Below are 21,283 nucleotides of genomic sequence, written 5' to 3' on the forward strand. Positions count from 1 at the left end.
TCACACACGGCCTGCAGGATCACAGAGAAGTACCCCTTTCTGTTGACGTACCGGGACGCGGATGGGGATGTGTGTCCCGTCGATGGCCCCCCCGCAGCTGGGGAAGCCGAGGGCGCCGAAGCCCCGGATGACGGCGTCCGGGTCGGCGAGGCGGACCACCCTGCGGAGCAGCACCCGGTTGATGGCCTTGACCACCTGCAGAGAGAGACACAGCAAAGCGCCAATCAGTGGGGCGCCCGGGTGGCTGGGAGCGTGCGTGCCCTGGCAGTGCACCGCGCCCCACTCCCAGAAGCAACCCCCCTGGCGGCGTGTAGTACGGCCGGGACAGCCCGACCCCTCCGGTGCGGGGCGCTTTCGCCTCCTCCCGCCCCCCCTTTGTCCCTGGGGCGGCCCATCCCCTCCTCGCAGCCCCCCTCACTCCCGGCTCGGTGGCCGACGAGTGCCGTACCTGCATGAGCACCGCTCCGACGGTGGATCTCCCCATGCCGAACTGGTTCCCGACGGATCGGTAGCTGTCCGGCGTGGAGAGCTTCCAGAGGGCGATGGCCACCTGCTTCTGGAGGGGGATGGCGGGCCTCATGCGAGTGTCCCTTCTTTGCAGGGCAGGGGCGAGCCACTCGCAGAGCTCCAGGAAGGTGTCCCTCCTCATCCTGAAGTTCTGGGTCCACTGTCGGTCGTCCCAGCGCTCCAGGACGATGCAGTCCCACCAGTCGCTGCTCGTGTCCAGACGCCAGACGCGGCGGGGCACGCCGGTGCCGGGGCGCTGCCGCGGCTCCTCCACGGCCCCCAGGGCGGCCAGGAGGAGAGGCAGGAGGCTGACGTTCACCAGGTGTTGCCAGGCAGTCTCGAGCCATTGGTGGCAGGCTTGCAGCAGCAAGTCCAGAACGTGCACCAGAAGGTGCAGGGCGAGCCGTGGCTCCATGTTGCCACCTGCGGCGGCCCCCCCGAAGGGAAGCACCGACACAGACGGGCACGAAGACCGACGCTTTGCTGTCCCTCGGCGAGGTTGGCAAGCAAGCAGGAAAAGCTGAGAACCGGCTGTCCAGGGGGGGTCCCTTTAAGCACGAGCCTCAGATAGCCTCAGACAGCAGCCACACAAAGCAACTACTGACCTGATGCCCTGCCAGAACCGGTTTCAGCCGCCCTTAAATGCCCCCCTGTGTCCGATCAGTGTGGATGCGCTAGTTCGAATTAGCAAAACGCTAATTCGAACTAGTTTTTAGTTCTAGACGCGCTAGTTCGAATTAGCTTAGTTCGAATTAACTAATTCGAACTAAGTTAGTTCGAATTAGCGCTGTAGTGTAGACGTACCCTTATAGTCCCAGCCTTCACAGCCTCCTCTGGCAAGGAGTTCCACAGGTTGACTACACGCTGTGTGAAGAACTTTATTTTATTAGTTTTAAACCTGCTACCCATTAATTTCATTTGGTGTCCTCTAGTCCTTCTATTATGGGAACTAATGAAGAACTTTTCTTTATTCTCCCTCTCCACCCCACTCATGCTTTTATAGACCTCTATCCTATCCCCCCTCAGTCTCCTCTTTTCTAAACTGAAAAGTCCAGTCGTTTTAAGGCAGTACTTGCCAGGACCAACCTTCGGCGCTCCAAAGGGGGCTCTGCCTGCCCCACTGTATCCATCAAATCATCTGTTTGTCCTTCCAGTGCCCATGAGCCTGGCTCCGCGCCCGTCACCAAGAGGCCTGGCCATGCAGCTCCTTGTGCAAACACACACTTGAGAGGCGGCTGCATTTCACGGCGGCTGAGCAAGTGTCCTTTGGAATGTGCCGTGGCATCTTCTGGGATGAAGCTAGAGATGATGGGTACCGAGATGCTCCTTGTAAATTCGTATGACAGGAACGATTCTCTGTGATGCTTTTTGTTGCCTGGAATGTACAACTGAACATTTTCTCTCTCCGCAGCCTAGAACTGGAGACTGCCAAGCGCTTTCTGCAAAGACCCACATGCCTCCAGCAGCCAGGGCAGGACCGACCTCTGGATCATAGTCCTCAGGGCCCTGTCCAACCCAGTTTTAAATGGCCCAAACAACAGCGTTTCCACCACTCCCTTTGGGCAGACCATTGCACCTAGTGCAGTGCTGTGCTAGGGAGCTTTCCTGACATCCAGCATAAATGTTCCCTTTCGGTCCCTGTAGCTGCTTCCGCCCTTCAAAGCCCCCTGCACAATCTCTGCCCCTTCACTCTGCCTTGCCGATGGAATGCTAGAACATAAGAACGGCCGGACTGGGTCAGACCAAAGGTCCATCTAGCCCAGTAGCCTGTCTGCCGACAGTGGCCAGCACCAGGTGCCCCAGAGAGGGTGGACAGAAGACAATGATCAAGCGATTTGTCTCCTGCCATCCCTCTCCAGCCTCTGACAGACAGAGGCCAAGGACACCATTTTATCCCCTGGCTAATCGCCTTTTATGAACCTAACCTCCATGACATGATCTAGAGACATGCTCCGCAGCGAATGGGACTTGTGAGCTGTCGTGTGGCACCTCAGGGCAGAGTCCTGCCCAGCCCTGGGGGCGATGCTCCATGTATCTGTGTTAGAGCTCAGCCCAAGGGAAACAGCCCTGAGCTTTGGGCATGTCTGAAACCTGCCCCCACAGTCCCAGTGTGTAAACGACCCTCTGTCTATGGCATGGGCTGAACTAACCCCCAGACCTGAATGTCCCCAAAGCTTTGGGATGGTGGAATCTACATCTGGATCCAAACTGTGCAGCCTTAGCCCCGCTCTCGTCTGGGCCTGGCCGGGTAAAGTCTTAGAGGGCTACTAGCCATGTCAGTCTGTAAAGACAATGCAGAGTCTAGGGGTGCATCCACACTGAGCTGTAGCTCGAAATAGGCGACGCGATTTGAGCTACGCTAATTGCAGAGCTTATTTCAAGTTAGTTTTGAAATAGCTTATTTCGAAATTTGGCGCTGTCCACACAGCACTCACTTTGAAATAGATCGCTGTTCCGAAAGGTCCCTTACTCCTCACGGAATGAGGTTGTGACGGCGCGTTGGGGTCCCCCGTCTCCTGCACTCCGAAATGGCACAAACAGACTGCACCAGCCGGTGGAATAGAGGAAGTTTATTGCCTCTCCAGGATACAGCGCAGCACAGATGGAATCTGGTCACAGAGCTGGGCTAGGATGCCTCAGGCCCCCTCTAGATGGGGGAGACTGGACCCCTAAACTCCAGCCCCTTTCCCTAGGCTGTCTCCTCCATGCTCCCAGACCGCCACTCACTAACTAACTCTCTTCCAGCCCTGCCCCCCAGCCAGGGCAGCACTCCCCCTTCCTTTGTTCCTCTCCATGGGGGGTGTCTGGCCATACTGGTTTGCATAGTGACTCATCCTGTTTTGCTGGGTCGTGGTCCCCTCGGCAGCCAGTGGGGGTTACCCCAGAGCCAGCAGCATAGAAACCAGCCAGGTACCCCCACTATGTCACAGAGGTTTACAGGGACGTCGGAATAGCGAGCCCCTTATATTTCAAAATAACGGAGGCGCTCAAAAGATGCAGAATAGCTCTTCCGGGATACCTCTGGTATCCTGACATAGTGCCGCAGTGTAGACGGAGCCTAAGGGCCACAGGACTCCTCGTTGTTTCACCTCGTAGACGGGCTACATCACGTTCTAGGACCCGGACACACGAACGTGGCGAAAGGCGAATCTCAGTTCCGAGGGAGTTCCTGGCCCGTTTCATCTCATTGTTTTGGCTGCATAAATGAGAAGTGTCCGTAAGGCCTGGTCACAGCCGGCTGGCACCCGCACCCCGAGCGGCGCAAGGAGAGCGACTGGCCCCAGCCGAGGCAGCGCTCGGTCAGTGGAAGAATTCTTGCCCCCTAACTCCTGCCCTGCCCCAGAAGGTGGGGTTCCCACGCTACCCCTCCCCTCAGCCTCGGTCATGTCCACGCTGGCGTGCTGTGGCTGCGCAGCTGTTGTGTGGGAGCGTTCCACGTGTCAATAAGCCCAGATAAAATAACCCCCTCCCCTGGGCCTAACCCGGCTACCCCAAGGCTGCGAAGGCACCTGGGACAGGCTGGCGCCCCAGGCACCCACGTGCTGCCCAAGGCTGCGCAGAAGAGCATTTGTCCGGCTGTCTCGAGAGGCGAAGGGACCACGGGGGCCGTGTCGTTATTCTCTGCAAACCAGGACCGGCCCCGCCTGCTGACAGCGCTCTCTGCACGACTGCTCCCCGCTCCTGGCTGGGGCGCTCCGGCGTGCCCCTCCCCGCCAAGAGCCAGAGCGTGGGCTGCCAGTGGGGCGTGTCAGTCTGCAGGCAGCCCCAAGCGCTCCGGAATGGTGAGTCAGGCCCCCAGCTGAGACTGGCTTAAGCGGACACATTTGGGATCAATTTGCTTTCTGGCGCTAGAGCCATGGGCCACATTGGGCCCAGCTGTCAAGCTCTCTCTGCAGCCGGGAGAGCTGGAACCTGACTTGTCCATCAGCCGGGAGCTGAGAGTCTCCTGCACTCAGGCAGTGAGGCTGCAGCAAGCCCTGTGCGCCTCGATTTCAGTCGCACGTCCCTCCAGGCGGGTTTCTCTGCATTTACATCCGCGGGCTGGTTTGTTTCGGGGGTGTGGGGGGGGGGCACATTTGTTTCCCATTGCTCCGGATTCAGCTCCAGCCAGAGCCCAGGGCCCAGATCACAGCTGGGCACCCAGGTGTTTGAGCTGCAGGGAGGCTCTGCTCAGCCTCTCATTGCTGCAGGCTGGCCGCTTGCCAGCCCAGCTGGAGGGCCGATCCCAGCCAGGTGCAAAAGGTGTGTGCTCTGCACAAGCAACCAGCCACTGAGCTCCCGCTCCTTTGTGCTGCCAAGCAGGGGTGGGCTAAGGACGCGGCGGGAGGGGCGGCCCTTTTGAATGCTAAGCACCTGCACTGGAGAAGGGCCAAGCTCCCAGCAGAGCCAGGCAAGCAGGAGCAGAGGCAGGAGCTGCCTGGGACCTTGCAAAAGGAATGAAAAGCAGCAGGGAAGGGTCTGGAGCCAGATCCACAAGGAGAAAACAAAGGAAGACCAAGCGGGGCTGCGGGCGGCGATCAAGGAAAATCTAGGCCTGGCCACACACGTAACAAACACTGCAGGTCCCTCAGCCAGGCTCCCAGCCCGCCCCGCCCCCACGGCACTCCGAGAGCGGGCCGGGGGCCAGGTGGGGGCCCGAGGGAGGCTCCTCACGCTGCCCCTGCCCTGCGCAGCATCGCAGCCCCACTGGCCGCAAACCAGCTTTCCGGCCACACTGGGTCAGTGGCTGCTCCCTGCCACTGCGTGGCCAGGGGGAGGCTGATACCCGCATGGACGAAGCAGGGATGCTTCTGCAGTAGCCCTCCATTTGCTCATCCCCAGGGAAGCCAGGCTTAAGGCCCGGCCGTGGCCCTGGGGGGCCACTAACCCCCCCACCTGCCCACTCCTGCAAGAAGAGGAAGTAGCACTCTCCCAGCAAACGGGGGCCCCTTCCCTGCTCTGCTGCCATGCAAGACCCCTTCCCCTCTCACCTGCAGGTCCATGCCTTCCCCAGCCCCTTAGATGCCTGCTACCAGCCCACGGCCAGCTGCTCCCCCGAGATCCCTGCGTTACCTGCGGAGCTTACGTCGAAATATCTTCATTCGACTTCTGGCACCGTCCACGCTGCGAGAGGGTGACTGGGGCACCCCCTGCCTTTGACACCAGCATCGCTGGGTGCCCTCTCCGTTCCAAAGAGCCTGTCTTCACTCGAGCCGCAACTTCCAACCCTGGAGATCGGCTGCTTTGCTCTTCGCTCGAGAGCAGGCACAGAGCAGAGGAGACTGAAAAATCTGCAAGTACATCAAAGGCTGTTAGAGAGAGGACGGTGATGAACTGGTCCCCTTCCCCCTGGGCACAGGGCAAGAATCGGGGGGCCAATCGCAGCAAAGGGGACTCAGGTTAGACCTTATGGAAAACTTCCTAACCGGGTAAAGTCATGCACCCTGCCTAGGGCAGTGATGGGACGTCCAGCCCCGGAGGTTCGTAAGAGGAGGCTGGGTAAACAGGGAGGGTCTAGATAATACTCCAGAGATCTGCAGGAGAGTGGACTAGATCTCTGGGGTCCATCTACACAGCACCCTAAACTCGAAATGAGATTCGATTTCTATTTCGAAATAGTGGAATGAGGGTTACAGGGAGGCCGAAATAGCACGCCCGCCATCTCGAAATAACGGGCAGCTCGTTAAGACGCGGAGTAGCCACACCACTCTGAGAGCCTGTCCAGTCCCGCCCAGCTGGCGAGTCATGCAGGTGGAAGTTACAGATCAGACTTGCATTTGTCCGTGTAACCTGACTTTAGCCCCTTGCCTGTGGGCAGTGGGACAGTAGTGACTTGCAAAGCACTTCTTCCACTGGACCCAGCCCCCGAGCTCAGTGCACGAGGGAGGGGGTCGAATTAGGGTTGCACAAGCAACTGTGAAGCTGGAATCTCCTAGCTTTTGGGAGCTCGGATTTCTGACACAGCTAATGTGCTCTGTAGATAAAATACAATGAATAAGTAATAACAGAGATGTAGAATTTCTTACAAAACCACCATACACACAGCAAGTTCCAGGCACAGGAGTTAGTGATACAATCACCAAACACAACACAACACTGCTCACGTTTGGCTTGGCTGGGTGGTTGTGAACTGGTGGGACGTCCCTGCTGCTGCCAGGAGCTTGTTCTGTTGAGTAGTAAATTCTGTGGAGAGACCAGAGGATATTACACTGGAGACTCATTGTAACAGGTGGTAATCCTTGAAACCCATGAAAGAACTTGCCCACTTTGTGCCTCAGTTTCCCCATCTGTGAAGTGAGGATGATGATCCTCATCCCCATTGGTGATGAGCAGCCTCAGGATTGTTGCCTATGGCCCTGGGCAGGCTGGGGGGGCAGGTGTCTCCTAGCTCCATGGCCGTGCCTACTTCAGTCATCTTCTTCAAGCTGTATTTTGAAAGCCATGGAGGCTTCATCCTCATTCCTCCCCACCTCAGTCCTGGCTGGAAGGTGCCTGCTCTGTGCCGGGGCAGGGCGGCTGGAAGGTGCCTGCTCTGTGCCAGGGCTGGGCGGCTGGAAGGTGCCTGCTCTGTGCCCGGGCTGGGCGGCTGGAAGGTGCCTGCTCTGTGCCCGGGCTGGGCGGCTGGAAGGTGCCTGCTCTGTGCCCGGGCTGGGCGGCTGGAAGGTACCTGCTCTGTGCCGGGGCAGGGCGGCTGGAAGGTGCCTCCTCTGTGCCGGGGCTGGGCGGCTGGAAGGTGCCTGCTCTGTGCCCGGGCTGGGCGGCTGGAAGGTGCCTGCTCTGTGCCGGGGCAGGGCGGCTGGAAGGTGCCTGCTCTGTGCCGGGGCAGGGCGGCTGGAAGGTGCCTGCTCTGTGCTGGGGCAGGGCGGCTGGAAGGTGCCTGCTCTGTGCCAGGGCAGGGCGGCTGGAAGGTGCCTGCTCTGTGCCAGGGCTGGGCGGCTGGAAGGTGCCTGCTCTGTGCCGGGGCAGGGCGGCTGGAAGGTGCCTGCTCTGTGCCCGGGCTGGGCGGCTGGAAGGTGCCTGCTCTGTGTCGGGGCAGGGCGGCTGGAAGGTACCTGCTCTGTGCCCGGGCTGGGCGGCTGGAAGGTGCCTGCTCTGTGCCGGGGCAGGGCGGCTGGAAGGTGCCTGCTCTGTGCCGGGGCAGGGCGGCTGGAAGGTGCCTGCTCTGTGCCGGGGCAGGGCGGCTGGAAGGTGCCTGCTCTGTGCCCGGGCTGGGCGGCTGGAAGGTACCTGCTCTGTGCCGGGGCAGGGCGGCTGGAAGGTGCCTGCTCTGTGCCGGGGCAGGGTGGCTGGAAGGTGCCTGCTCTGTGCCGGGGCAGGGCGGCTGGAAGGTGCCTGCTCTGTGCCCGGGCTGGGCGGCTGGAAGGTACCTGCTCTGTGCCGGGGCAGGGCGGCTGGAAGGTGCCTGCTCTGTGCCGGGGCAGGGCGGCTGGAAGGTGCCTGCTCTGTGCCCGGGCAGGGTGGCTGGAAGGTGCCTGCTCTGTGCCCGGGCAGGGCGGCTGGAAGGTACCTGCTCTGTGCCCGGGCTGGGCGGCTGGAAGGTACCTGCTCTGTGCCCGGGCTGGGCGGCTGGAAGGTGCCTGCTCTGTGCCCGGGCTGGGCGGCTGGAAGGTGCCTGCTCTGTGCCCGGGCTGGGCGGCTGGAAGGTGCCTGCTCTGTGCCGGGGCAGGGCGGCTGGAAGGTGCCTCCTCTGTGCCGGGGCTGGGCGGCTGGAAGGTGCCTGCTCTGTGCCCGGGCTGGGCGGCTGGAAGGTGCCTGCTCTGTGCCGGGGCAGGGCGGCTGGAAGGTGCCTGCTCTGTGCCGGGGCAGGGCGGCTGGAAGGTGCCTGCTCTGTGCCCGGGCTGGGCGGCTGGAAGGTGCCTGCTCTGTGCCAGGGCAGGGCGGCTGGAAGGTGCCTGCTCTGTGCCAGGGCTGGGCGGCTGGAAGGTGCCTGCTCTGTGCCGGGGCAGGGCGGCTGGAAGGTGCCTGCTCTGTGCCCGGGCTGGGCGGCTGGAAGGTGCCTGCTCTGTGTCGGGGCAGGGCGGCTGGAAGGTACCTGCTCTGTGCCCGGGCTGGGCGGCTGGAAGGTGCCTGCTCTGTGCCGGGGCAGGGCGGCTGGAAGGTGCCTGCTCTGTGCCGGGGCAGGGCGGCTGGAAGGTGCCTGCTCTGTGCCGGGGCAGGGCGGCTGGAAGGTGCCTGCTCTGTGCCCGGGCTGGGCGGCTGGAAGGTACCTGCTCTGTGCCGGGGCAGGGCGGCTGGAAGGTGCCTGCTCTGTGCCGGGGCAGGGTGGCTGGAAGGTGCCTGCTCTGTGCCGGGGCAGGGCGGCTGGAAGGTGCCTGCTCTGTGCCCGGGCTGGGCGGCTGGAAGGTACCTGCTCTGTGCCGGGGCAGGGCGGCTGGAAGGTGCCTGCTCTGTGCCGGGGCAGGGCGGCTGGAAGGTGCCTGCTCTGTGCCCGGGCAGGGTGGCTGGAAGGTGCCTGCTCTGTGCCCGGGCAGGGCGGCTGGAAGGTACCTGCTCTGTGCCCGGGCTGGGCGGCTGGAAGGTACCTGCTCTGTGCCCGGGCTGGGCGGCTGGAAGGTGCCTGCTCTGTGCCCGGGCTGGGCGGCTGGAAGGTGCCTGCTCTGTGCCCGGGCAGGGTGGCTGGAAGGTGCCTGCTCTGTGCCCGGGCAGGGCGGCTGGAAGGTGCCTGCTCTGTGCCCGGGCTGGGCGGCTGGAAGGTGCCTGCTCTGTGCCCGGGCAGGGCGGCTGGAAGGTGCCTGCTCTGTGCCAGGGCAGGGCGGCTGGAAGGTGCCTGCTCTGTGCCGGGGCAGGGCGGCTGGAAGGTGCCTGCTCTGTGCCGGGGCAGGGCGGCTGGAAGGTGCCTGCTCTGTGCCGGGGCAGGGCGGCTGGAAGGTGCCTGCTCTGTGCCGGGGCAGGGCGGCTGGAAGGTGCCTGCTCTGTGCCGGGGCAGGGCGGCTGGAAGGTGCCTGCTCTGTGCCGGGGCAGGGCGGCTGGAAGATGCCTGCTCTGTGCCGGGGCAGGGCGGCTGGAAGGTGCCTGCTCTGTGCCGGGGCAGGGCGGCTGGAGGGAAGGCCAGGGGCCCCTTTGAGAGCTCGGAGGAGAATGGCTCCAGTCTCAGGTGTGCTGGCCGAGCAGCTTGTGCGTCGAAAGGCGAGGGGGGGTTCTGCTGTCGGAGGCCCTGCCTGTGGGAGAAGGAGGTACCGGGGGTACCGGGCCTCCAGCGACTCAGCACTGCTGGGGCTGGGGTGACGGAGGGCTGCCTTTCCATGGCAGTGGATGGGCTTCCTGGAGTGATTGCCAGTGCCTAGAGCTGCAGCCGCTCCCTGCCCTGCCCCAGCACGTCCTGCAAGCCCCTCTGCAGAGAATGCAAGGCCGGATGGCACCCTTGTGGCACCATGTCTGACCCACACGCACGGCACAGACCGAGACCGCCCCAGCCCTTCCCCGCACTGAGCCCAGACACATCCTGGCTTCAATTCTCCATGGCCAAGCCGCAGAGCGCCCACCGGGGCACGTGGCTTGCACAAGGAACCCCCCTCGCTCGACAGCATTGTGCCTCTCCCAGCCTGAGCTTGGGCAGTTTCAACTTCCAGCCCTGTGGCCCTGTCGGCCCTTCCTGGTGGCCTGATGGCCCCCCACACACAGCAGTACCCGTGGGCTGTGACCACGCTAGGCGGGCGGAGCCCCGGTGCCTGTCACAACGCAGCTCCTTTCTAAGCCGGCTTCAGCTATTCCTGCAGCTCTTCTGGGCTCCTCTCGCTTACAGCATCCTTCCGGAGCGTGGGCCCCAGGCCTGGGGGTCATCCCAGTGCCCAATATGGGGGGAATTAACCTCTCTGATCCTGCTCGAGAGTCCCTGGCTGTGCATCCAAGGCTCTGCACTGGCCCCTTGGCCCACGGCGCAGCCTGGGAGCTCATCCTCCGCTCCCTGCCCCTGTCGTTTGAGAGCCACTGCTCCCCAGCAAGGCCTGAATGATAGAGCCAGACGTCAGGGTCTGCGGCTGGGAGCAGAGCCCATCACCAGGACTCCCGCCTGCCGTGATGTAGTGTCAGGTGCTTGCTGGTCGCTGTGCTTGGGCTGTGGGCTGTGGGCTGTGGGCTGTGGATGACCCCTCCTGGCCTCTGTGTGTAAACACGGCCCAGCGGGGGGCACCTGGAGGGCCCCCATGACTGACCGAGCCGGTTCTACCAGTTACGGGAAGGGATGGAACAAAGGAAGGGAGTGCTGGGGGCAGGGGCAGGGGCAGTTTCTGGCTGGACAGACGAAGGGGGGGCTGCGGGTCTAAGGGCCAAGGGGGCTGAGGCATCCTGGCCCAGACTCCTGTAGCCACGTCCCGTCTGTGCTGGGCTGTCCCCTGGAGGAGCGAGAACCCCCCTGCTCTCTGGCTGGCGGAGTCTGGGCTGGCTGCTCCGGGGCCCCCGACGGCCATCACACCTGGCAAGCCAGGACTCCGGAGGGGCCTGGTGGCTCTTGGGCTGCCCATGGGCTCCTGGGCGATGCTCTGGCCATGGGGCGAGGGCGTCCTTCAGCCCTGGGGCTGGCGAGCTGGCCTGGGAGCTGCACACTCGACTCGGCACTGGAGCCGGCACCTGCACATCCCCCGGGGCAGCCTGGCTTGCAGGCTCGGGGGGGGGGGGGGGCTGCTCTGTTCTCCCAGGCAGCAGCAGCCAGAGCTGTGAGGCTGCCTCCGCCGAAGAGCCAGGACCATGTGGCCGCCAGGCGGCAGAGCACGTCCCTCGTGGCGGCCAAGGAGCATTTCAGAATGGGCCCGAGGGAGCAGCTCCCCAGGCAGACCCACAGTGGCAGGGGGCTGGGCCGCCCTGGGGACGGGCAGAGCTGAATTCAGGTGCCTGCCCTGAGAGGGGCCCGCCCTGGGGAGGCCAGCGAGCGGCCCCCTCGGCCAGCCCCTTGCCCTCCGGGGCTGTAGGGTCATGGCTAGGCAGGCAGGGAGCAGCAGGTGAAATGGGAGCGGGGCAGCCCAGGGAGGGAGCAGCTCATGAGCTAGCAGGCAGGGCTGGGTCCTTGGCTCCTTCCACCACGAACGTTAAATGCCGCGGGGGGCTGAGTGGCGCCTAGACACGGAGCCTGTTCCCGGCTGCGTCTCTGGCTCCTAGACTTGCCTTGGGCAATGTGCCTGCTGCTGCTGCTGCCGTGGTCGGGTTGCTGCAGGATCCAGGAGCTGGGAACTTCTCCAGAGCATGGACCCTGGACTGCCCTTCTCCCTGGAGCCCCAGTGGGCTCCAGCTGCCCCCTAGGGGCAGGGGCAGGGGAGGTAGGTACCCGCCCAGGCCAGGTCTTTCCCTGTCTGCTGGAAATCCAGGGCTTATTCCAGTTCTTTGGGGGGTGCCTGGGGGCCCCAGGGACAGATGAGGACCCCAGGTGCTAGGCGCTGTACATACCCAGCAAGCCATCCCATGGGGCTCACAAAGAGAGCCTGGGTAAGTATTGCCAATGAACAGCCCAGGGCAGCTTGGGACATTGGTTGGGGGCGGGGGGTCAGCCCAGCTTCTGAGGTCTCCTCTGGGGACAGAAACCATGGAGGGGATCTTCAAGGAATCCATGTTGAAGCACTTGGAAGAGGGGAAAGTGATCAGGAATAGTCAGCATGGATTCACCGAGGGCAAGTCGTGCCTGACCAATCTGATTAGCTTCTATGATGAGGTAACTGGCTCTGTGGATGTGGGAAAGCCAGTGGATGTGATAGACCTTGACTTTAGCAAGGCTTTGATACGGGATCCCACAATATTCTTGCCAGCAAGTTAAGGGAATGTGGATTGGATAAATGGACGGTAAGATGGACAGACAGCTGGCTAGACTGTCAGGCCCAACGGGGTCAATGACTCGCTGTCCGGCTGGCGGTTGGTTTCAAGTGGAGTGCCAAGGCTTGGTTCGAGGGCCGGTTCTGCTCAACATCTTTATTAATGTTTTTTGGGTCTGCACATCCTAAACTCAAACCTCCGGCCATCTGAAGAAGTGGGCGGTGCCCATGGAAGCTCGTGATCCCATCTCCACGTTTTGTTAGTCTCTAAAGTGCTACCAGACCATTTGTTGGTTTTTAAGTTTATCCTGGACAGACTAACGCGTCTGCTCCCTGAAGCAATCTGTATTAATGACCTGGCTGAGGGGATGGATTGCACTCTCAGCAAGTTTGCGGATGACACCGAGGGTATGTCTACACTACAAAGTTAATTCGAACTAACAGCCGTTAGTTCGAATTAACTTTGCTAGGCGCTACACTAGCAAACCGTTAGTTCGAACTAGGTAAACCTCATTCCACGAGGACTAACGCCTAGTTCGAATTAAGTAGTTCGAATTAAGGGCTGTGTAGCCACTTAATTCGAACTAGTGGGAGGCTAGCCCTCCCCAGCTTGCCCCGGTGGCCACTCTGGGCACCACCAAGGAAACTCCTCTCCTCTCCCCCAGCCCCGGGCCCTTAAAGGGGTAGACTCTGGCCAGACAGCACTTTCCAGAGACAGCCCTACCAGCAGTCTCTGCCCCTGACTGAGTGGCCCCATGATGAGCCAGCCAGCCAGTGCCAGCGATCTGTCCCCCGCCCAGTCCCCCAGCACCCAGGAGCAGGCCAGGGGACGTAGACGGCACGCGGCCTCCTGGACTAGTGCGGAGGTCATGGACCTCATTGAGGTTTGGGGGCAGGCCCCCACCTCCATGATCGCCGCACTAGGAGGAGGAACGAGACCGTCTATGGCCGCATAGCGACTGCCATGGCCCAAAAGGGACACAGCGCACCCAGGAGCAGGTGCGCCTGAAAGGGAAGCAGCTGCGGCAGGCGTACGCCAGGGCCACCAGGGGCGGCGCCACAGCAGGGGCTGACACCTGCCCCTACTTCCCCGCCCTTGACCAACTCCTGGGGGGCGGGGCGGTCCGCACCAGCCCGGGACCGGAGGGCCCTGACCTGGGCACACCACAGGGGCCACCACCGAGTGTTCTGGCACTGGAATCAGCAGGGTCGGCCACGGAGACCATACCGGGTAAGTGTCCTCTGCCCGGGGGGGGAGCTGGGGAGGAAGACCAGGGACCGCGCGCGTGGGCCATGCCTCCCACGGATCATACAGACACCTGTGCACATGCTCACATGTGCCATGCCACCCTTGGGCAGGAGGCTCCAGCTGTGTGACACCCAGGGGCCGTGGCCCAATAGACACATGCGTGTATGAAGAGACCTGACACGCTCCCGACCCCGGGGCAGGACCCAGCAGGATGCTCTCCCTTCACATGCCCCCCTACACAGAGGCAGGGGACACCTCTCCCCCGCCCCAGCCACACTATACACAGCACGGGGACATGGGTGAAGTCTTGGGGCAGCTCCCAAGCCCGGGGAGAGCCAGACATCCTGACCATGGCCTCTGTACAAACACAGCAGCTCTGACGGTGCAGGGCATGGTCGCCCTCACGTCGCAGGGGGGTGCTGGGCATCATCCGCTGTGTCCCCAGGGAGAACTGACACTTCTCTCCTTTCTCTACAGCTGCACCAGCTGCTCGTGCAGGGCGCACCAGGACATGCTCCCGCACCCACGGCCTGCTCCGGACCGCCACCACGGAGCAGGATTACTGGGACCGGTACCTGGGGGCCCTGCGAGCCCTGAACCGCACCGTTGAGGCCTGGATGCGGGCAGACCTGCAGCTCCGCCATGAGCTGCTGGCTGACGTCCGAGGGCTGAACTCAAACCTGCAGGCCCTGCTGCAGGGCATGGTGCACCACGCCAGTCCTGCACCTGCTGCCCCCCTAACCACTGTCCCTCCTCCTACTCCTGCCCCCCCTCCCACCTCTTCCTCCTCAACCTCCACACCCTCCTCCTCCTCAATGTCCACACCCCCCACCTCGACCTCCGCACCCTCCACCCCATCCCCCGGGGACGTCGAGGCCCCCTCCCTCACCATGCTGGGAGGCGGTTGGCCCGGCGAGACCCCCCACCCCTGATCCCTGAGGGTATGTCTACACTACCCCGCTAGTTCGAACTAGTGGGGTAAAGTAGGCATACCGCACTTGCAAATGAAGCCCGGGATTTGAATTTCCCGGGCTTCATTTGCATAAGCGGGGAGCCGCCATTTTTAAATCCCTGCTCATTCGAACCCCGTGCAGCGCGGCTACACGTGGCACGAACTAGGTAGTTCGAACTAGACTTCCTAGTCCGAACTACCGTTACTCCTCGTGGAATGAGGAAGCCTAATCCGAACTAGCTACTCCGTGCCGCGTGTAGCTGCACAGCAAGGGGTTCGAACTGCCGGCATTTAAAAATGGCGCCGGCCGGCTTCATGCAAATGAAGCCCGGGAAATTCAAATCCCGGGCTTCATTTGCAAGTGCGGTATGCCTACATTACCCTCCTAGTTTGAATTAGGAGAGTAGTGTAGACATACCCTAAGTCCTAATCTGATGCCCTGCCGGCACTGCTTCCGGCCATCCTTAACCTCGGTTCAGGGTCCACTCAGTGTGGACATGCTAGTTCGAATTAGCAAAACGCTAATTCGAATGAGTTTTTAGGTCTAGATGCACTAGTTCGAATTAGCTTAGTTCGAATTAACTAATTCGAATTAAGTTAGTTCGAATTAGTGCTGTCGTGTAGACATACCCCAAGCTAGGGGGAGAGGTAGATATGCTGGAGGGCAGAGATAGGGTCCAGAGTGACTTAGACAAATTGGAGGATTGGGCCACAAGAAATCTGATGAGGTTCAACAAGGACAAGTGGAGAGTCCTGCACTCGGAATGGAAGAATCCCAAACATAGTTATAGCCTGGGGACAGACTGGGTAAGTAGCAGTTCAGCAGAAAAGGACCTGGGGGTTACAGTGGATGAGAAGCTGGATATGAGTCAACAGGGCGCCCTTGTAGCCAAGAGGGCTAATGGCATATTAGGGAGCATTAGGAGGAGCATTGCCAGCAGATCCAGAGACGTGATTATTCCCCTTTATTCAGCTCTGGTGAGGCCATATTTGGAGTGTTGCATCCAGTTCTGGGCCCCCCACTACAAAAAGGATGTGGACACACTGGAGAGGGTCCAGCGGAGGGCGACCAAAATGATGAGGGGGCTGGAGCACATGACCTACGAGCATAGATTGAGGGATTTGGGCTTATTTATTCTGCAGACGCGAAGAGTGAGGGGGGATTTGAGAGCAGCCTTCAACGTCCTGAAGGGAGGTTCCAAAGAGGCTGGAGAGAGGCTGGTCACAGTAGTGACGGGTGGCGGAACAAGGAGCAATGGGCTCAGGTTACAGTGGGGGAGGTCTATGTTGGACATTAGGAAAAACTATTTCCCCAGGCGGGTGGGGAAGCGCTGGGCTGGGTTCCCTGGGGAGGGGGGAGTCTCCATCCCTGGAGGTGTTTAAGTCCCGGCTTGACACAGCCCTGGCTGGGACGACTGAGTCGAGGTTGGTCCTGTGCTGAGCAGGGGGCTGGACTGGATGACTCTTGAGGTCTCTTCCAGCCCCAGGCTTCCATGACCCTATGGAGGGGAGGGGAGGGGAAGAGAGGTTAGTGCAAGGCCTGATTCTCTGCTTTGTGCAGCTCAGACTCCGCGGGTGTTTGGGGAGCCACTGCGATTGCCTCCGTGTCCGCGTGGCTGGGTCCTGCCCTGGTCCCAGCAGTGGCAGCGGGGCTGGCTCGCTTCCCGCGACAGGCAGCTCCTACAACACAGGGCTGGGGGCGCAGCTCCCTGGCTCAGGACCAGCCTTGCCTGTTCCGGTCACAGCACAGCACCGGCAAAACACGTCCCGCCTGGCTCTCCTGACACCCACTGCCTCAGGCTGCACTAGCCACAGCCCTGCCCGGAGCCCTCTAGCGCCAGCGCAGCGCCGTCACAGCCTGGCCGGCTCCTTGCTGGCTGCCCTCCGGCCCCTCCGACCCCTGATCCCCAGCTCGCCCGCTCCTCTCCAGCCTGAGCTCTGTGCTGGCTGCCGTCCAGCCCCTCCGACCCCTGATCCCCAGCTCGCCCGCTCCTCTCCAGCCTGAGCTCTGTGCTGGCTGCCCTCCGGCCCCTCCGACCCCTGATCCCCAGCTCGCCCGCTCCTCTCCAGCCTGAGCTCTGTGCTGGCTGCCGTCCGGCCCCTCCGACCCCTGATCCCCAGCTCGCCCGCTCCTCTCCAGCCTGAGCTCTGTGCTGGCTGCCGTCCGGCCCCTCCGACCCCTGATCCCCAGCTCGCCCGCTCCTCTCCAGCCTGAGCTCTGTGCTGGCTGCCCTCCGGCCCCTCCAACCCCTGATCCCCAGCTCGCCCGCTCCTCTCCAGCCTGAGCTCTGTGCTGGCTGCCCTCCGGCCCCTCCAACCCCTGATCCCCAGCTCGCCCGCTCCTCTCCAGCCTGAGCTCTGTGCTGGCTGCCGTCCGGCCCCTCCGACCCCTGATCCCCAGCTCGCCCGCTCCTCTCCAGCCTGAGCTCTGTGCTGGCTGCCGTCCGGCCCCTCCGACCCCTGATCCCCAGCTCGCCCGCTCCTCTCCAGCCTGAGCTCTGTGCTGGCTGCCCTCCGGCCCCTCCGACCCCTGATCCCCAGCTCGCCCGCTCCTCTCCAGCCTGAGCTCTGTGCTGGCTGCCGTCCGGCCCCTCCGACCCCTGATCCCCAGCTCGCCCGCTCCTCTCCAGCCTGAGCTCTGTGCTGGCTGCCGTCCGGCCCCTCCGACCCCTGATCCCCAGCTCGCCCGCTCCTCTCCAGCCTGAGCTCTGTGCTGGCTGCCGTCCAGCCCCCCCGACCCCTGATCCCCAGCTCGCCCGCTCCTCTCCAGCCTGAGCTCTGTGCTGGCTGCCGTCCGGCCCCTCCGACCCCTGATCCCCAGCTCGCCCGCTCCTCTCCAGCCTGAGCTCTGTGCTGGCTGCCCTCCGGCCCCTCCGACCCCTGATCCCCAGCTCGCCCGCTCCTCTCCAGCCTGAGCTCTGTGCTGGCTGCCGTCCGGCCCCTCCGACCCCTGATCCCCAGCTCGCCCGCTCCTCTCCAGCCTGAGCTCTGTGCTGGCTGCCGTCCGGCCCCTCCGACCCCTGATCCCCAGCTCGCCCGCTCCTCTCCAGCCTGAGCTCTGTGCTGGCTGCCGTCCAGCCCCCCCGACCCCTGATCCCCAGCTCGCCCGCTCCTCTCCAGCCTGAGCTCTGTGCTGGCTGCCATCCAGCCCCTCCGACCCCTGATCCCCAGCTCGCCCGCTCCTCTCCAGCCTGAGCTCTGTGCTGGCTGCCGTCCGGCCCCTCCGACCCCTGATCCCCAGCTCGCCCGCTCCTCTCCAGCCTGAGCTCTGTGCTGGCTGCCCTCCGGCCCCTCCGACCCCTGATCCCCAGCTCGCCCGCTCCTCTCCAGCCTGAGCTCTGTGCTGGCTGCCCTCCGGCCCCTCCTCCCTGGCTCCATGCTTCACATTTCACAGTGGGGAACAAATCTCGGCTGGAATGTTCTCTACAGCCTCCCCCTGCTCCACACCCAGGCCTGGCCTCGTCCCAGCAGCTTTCCTCAGGCTGGGCGTGTGGCGGCCTTCCCAGGAGCGCAGCCCGAGTCCTGTTCCGTGAGCTGCCTTGGAGCGGGCTCAGGAATGGAGAGCAAACCCCCGTGCACGGCCAGCGTGCTCCGGCAGGGCCATCTGCCCGGCTCCGCGCCAGCCCCCGGGCCGGACCTCGCTGCAGGTCACGGGACTGCCCGTGTTTTCACACACAAACTCCCCAGGAGTTAGCAGAGGCACGTGTGGCTACGCACACACACACACACATGCAGCACACACACACGCTCACAAGCCAAGCAGTATGACTAGGAACACACACACGCCTTGCAGCACACACACACACACACACTCACAATCCAAGCAGTGTGAGTAGGAACACACAAACACACGCCTTGCAGCACACACACACACTCACTCACAATCCAAGCAGTAGGACTAAGAACACACACGCCTTGCAGCACATGCACACACGCTCACAATCCAAGCAGTGTGAGTAGGAACACACACACACACACACACACACACACTCACTCACAATCCAAGCAGTGTGAGTAGGAACACACACACACGCACCTTGCAGCACACACACACACACTCACAACCCAAGCAGCGTGAGTAGGAACACACACACACGCCTTGCAGCACACACACACACACAATCACACACACTCACAACCCAAGCAGCGTCAGTAGGAACACACACACACACACTCGCCTTGCAGCACACACACACACACACACACACACACACACACTCACAATCCAAGCAGTGTGAGTAGGAACACACACACACACGCCTTGCAGCACACACACACTCACAATCCAAGCAGTGTGAGTAGGAACACACACACACACCTTGCAGCACACACATACACACTCACAATCCAAGCAGTGTGAGTAGGAACACACAAACACACGCCTTGCAGCACACACACACACACTCACAATCCAAGCAGTAAGACTAAGAACACACACGCCTTGCAGCAAATGCACACACGCTCACAATCCAAGCAGTGTGAGTAGGAACACACACACACACACCTTGCAGCACACACACACACACTCACAACCCAAGCAGCGTCAGTAGGAACACACACACACACACACACACACGCCTTGCAGCACACTCACAACCCAAGCAGTGTGAGTAGGAACACACACACACACACCTTGCAGCACACACACACACTCACAATCCAAGCAGTGTGACTAGGAACACACACACACGCCTTGCAGCGCATGCACGCACACGCACACAAACACACACAATCCAAACAGTGTGAGAAGGAACACCCACACACACACACACACACACACACTCCAAACAGTGTGAGAAGGAACACACACACACACACACACACACTCCAAACAGTGTGAGAAGGAACACACACACACACACACACACACACACACACACACACACACACTCCAAACAGTGTGAGAAGGAACACACACACACACACACACACTCCAAACAGTGTGAGAAGGAACACACACACACACACACACACACACACACACACACACACTCCAAACAGTGTGAGAAGGAACACACACACACACACACACACACACACACACACACAGGACTCCTGCAGAAGCTCTTTGGCCCAGTGTGGAAGGGACTCGGGAGCCTGGGTCCCACAGCCAGAACGGTGCCAGCTCCGGGCTGTGGAGGCTCTAGAGCGGGTGGGCTCTGGTACAGCCTGAGCCCTGGGTTGCCCTGGGGCCGGTGGGAGGAGCTGGGCAGCGCCCGGCCGGAGGTGGGGCCCGTGCGAGAGGCCTGGCTCTCGTGCAGCACGGGCCTGCTGGAGAGACTCCAAAAGGCTCGGGGAATGCAGAGCGCGCTTGGGCCGTCCCGGCCCTGCAGGCAGCAGCCCTCCCGCCGCAGCCTCCCCGGGTACCGGCTCCACAGCCCTTCCTCAGCCGCCCGCGCTGCTCGCCGCAGCCAGGCACGCTGTCACACGGAGCTCGCACGCCTGTCACACGGAGCTCGCACGCCTGTCACACGGGGCTCGCACGCCTGTCACACGGGGCTCGCACGCCTGTCACACGGGGCTCGCACGCCTGTCACACGGGGCTCGCACGCCTGTCACACGGAGCTTGCACGCCTGTCACACGGGGCTCGCATGCCTGTCACATGGGGCTCGCACGCCAGGCCAGGATGGGAGGGAGCCGGGGCAGGGCTCCATACACGGTTCGGCCTGGCTGCTGCAGGAGGCCCGGCCCACTGAGTGCAAAGTTGGAGCAAGGCTCCGGTTTTGTGGGTTTTCTGAGGTTCCAGCAAGGCAGGGGCCTGGCTCCCGTCCGCGCCGCCCCTTCCTGCGTGGCCCTCGCAGGTCCATGCTGTGCTATTTGCACCCTGGGCTCCATGGACTGGCTGCTCTGGGACCTGCCAGGCAGGAAGCTGCCCCCAGGGCCAGGCTGGCCACTTGTCCACGCTGCAGAAAGGCAGGGCTGCGCAACACGTGGAGCTGGTGGGACCAGAGGGGTGTTCAGGGCCACGGCACCGGCACCAAGGGGCAGGGAATGTTTCTAGCAGGGCCAGGCAGGGGGACAGAGGGGTGCTGCAGGGGACAGGAGGTGCTGCAGGGTGTGGGGGGCAGAGGGGTGCTGTGGGGCCGTAGGGAGAAAGAGGGTTGCTGTGGGGGGCAGAGGAGTGTGGGGGGCACAGGGGATGCTGGGGAGGCAGAAGCGTGCTGTGGGGGGCAGAGGGTATGAGGGGACAGAGGAGTTACTGTGGGGAGGCAGGGGGGTGCTCTGGGGGGCAGAGGGCGTGCTGTGGGGGAAAGAGGGCATGCTCTGGGGGGCAGAGGGGTGCTGTGGGGGGCAGAGGGGGTGCTGTGGGGGGCAGAGGGGTGCTGTGGGGGAAAGAGGGGTGCTGTGGGGGGCAGACGGGTGCTGTTTTACTATTTACTAAAGCCATCGAGGACCAGACTGTCAGAATGTCAGGGCCGAGGCCGGGGGAGTTTCAATGGTGAGAACCGGAGGGCTGCCCCGAGCACAGGGGGCCGGCCCCGCGGGGGCTGTGGGAAAGGAGCCCGACACGCCTGTGGTCCCACATTCCTGCGGCGCGGCCACGTGGCCTGGCGGGCGGCTCCGAGGACGCGCCGTTCCCTGTGCTGGCCAAGGAGCCGCGAGGCTCCCGAAGCGCCGGAGGAACCTGGGCCCAGCTGCCCGCGGACACCGCTGGCCTGGGCAAAGCCACCGCTTCAGCGCTTCCCGGCGCTCGTCCGGCCCAGCCCGGCGCCCTGCCCGCAGCCTCCTACAGAGCACGCTGCTCCGCCCGGCCCGGCAAACTCACCCACACACAGTCACACACACACACACACACACACTCACACTGAGACCCACACACAGTCACAATGACACACACACACATTACCACAAACACACAC

At 62.5% G+C, this 21,283-nt stretch overlaps 1 protein-coding gene across 1 annotated transcript; it reads right to left on the minus strand.

The window, feature by feature from the left end:
* LOC142819881 (uncharacterized) lies at positions 1–978 on the minus strand. The gene is made up of 2 exons (XM_075908527.1): positions 449–978; positions 1–195 (listed from the first exon to the last, which is right to left on the minus strand). Exons 1-2 carry the CDS (start codon positions 920–922, stop codon positions 1–3), a joined length of 669 nt encoding a protein of 222 aa, XP_075764642.1. The 5' UTR covers positions 923–978.
* Between the last annotated feature and the right edge of the window lie 20,305 nt (positions 979–21,283).

Source organism: Pelodiscus sinensis, chromosome 25 (genome assembly GCF_049634645.1).
Source record: "Pelodiscus sinensis isolate JC-2024 chromosome 25, ASM4963464v1, whole genome shotgun sequence".
Lineage (NCBI taxonomy): Eukaryota > Metazoa > Chordata > Testudines > Trionychidae > Pelodiscus > Pelodiscus sinensis.

Excerpts from the sequence above, each read along its gene's own strand:
- LOC142819881 (XM_075908527.1), bottom strand. The coding sequence starts at position 922 with ATGGAGCCACGGCTCGCCCTGCACCTTCTGGTGCACGTTCTGGACTTG. Across the intron at positions 196-448 it reads TCGGAGCGGTGCTCATGCAG|GTGGTCAAGGCCATCAACCG; the intron begins GTACGGCACTCG and ends CTCTCTCTGCAG.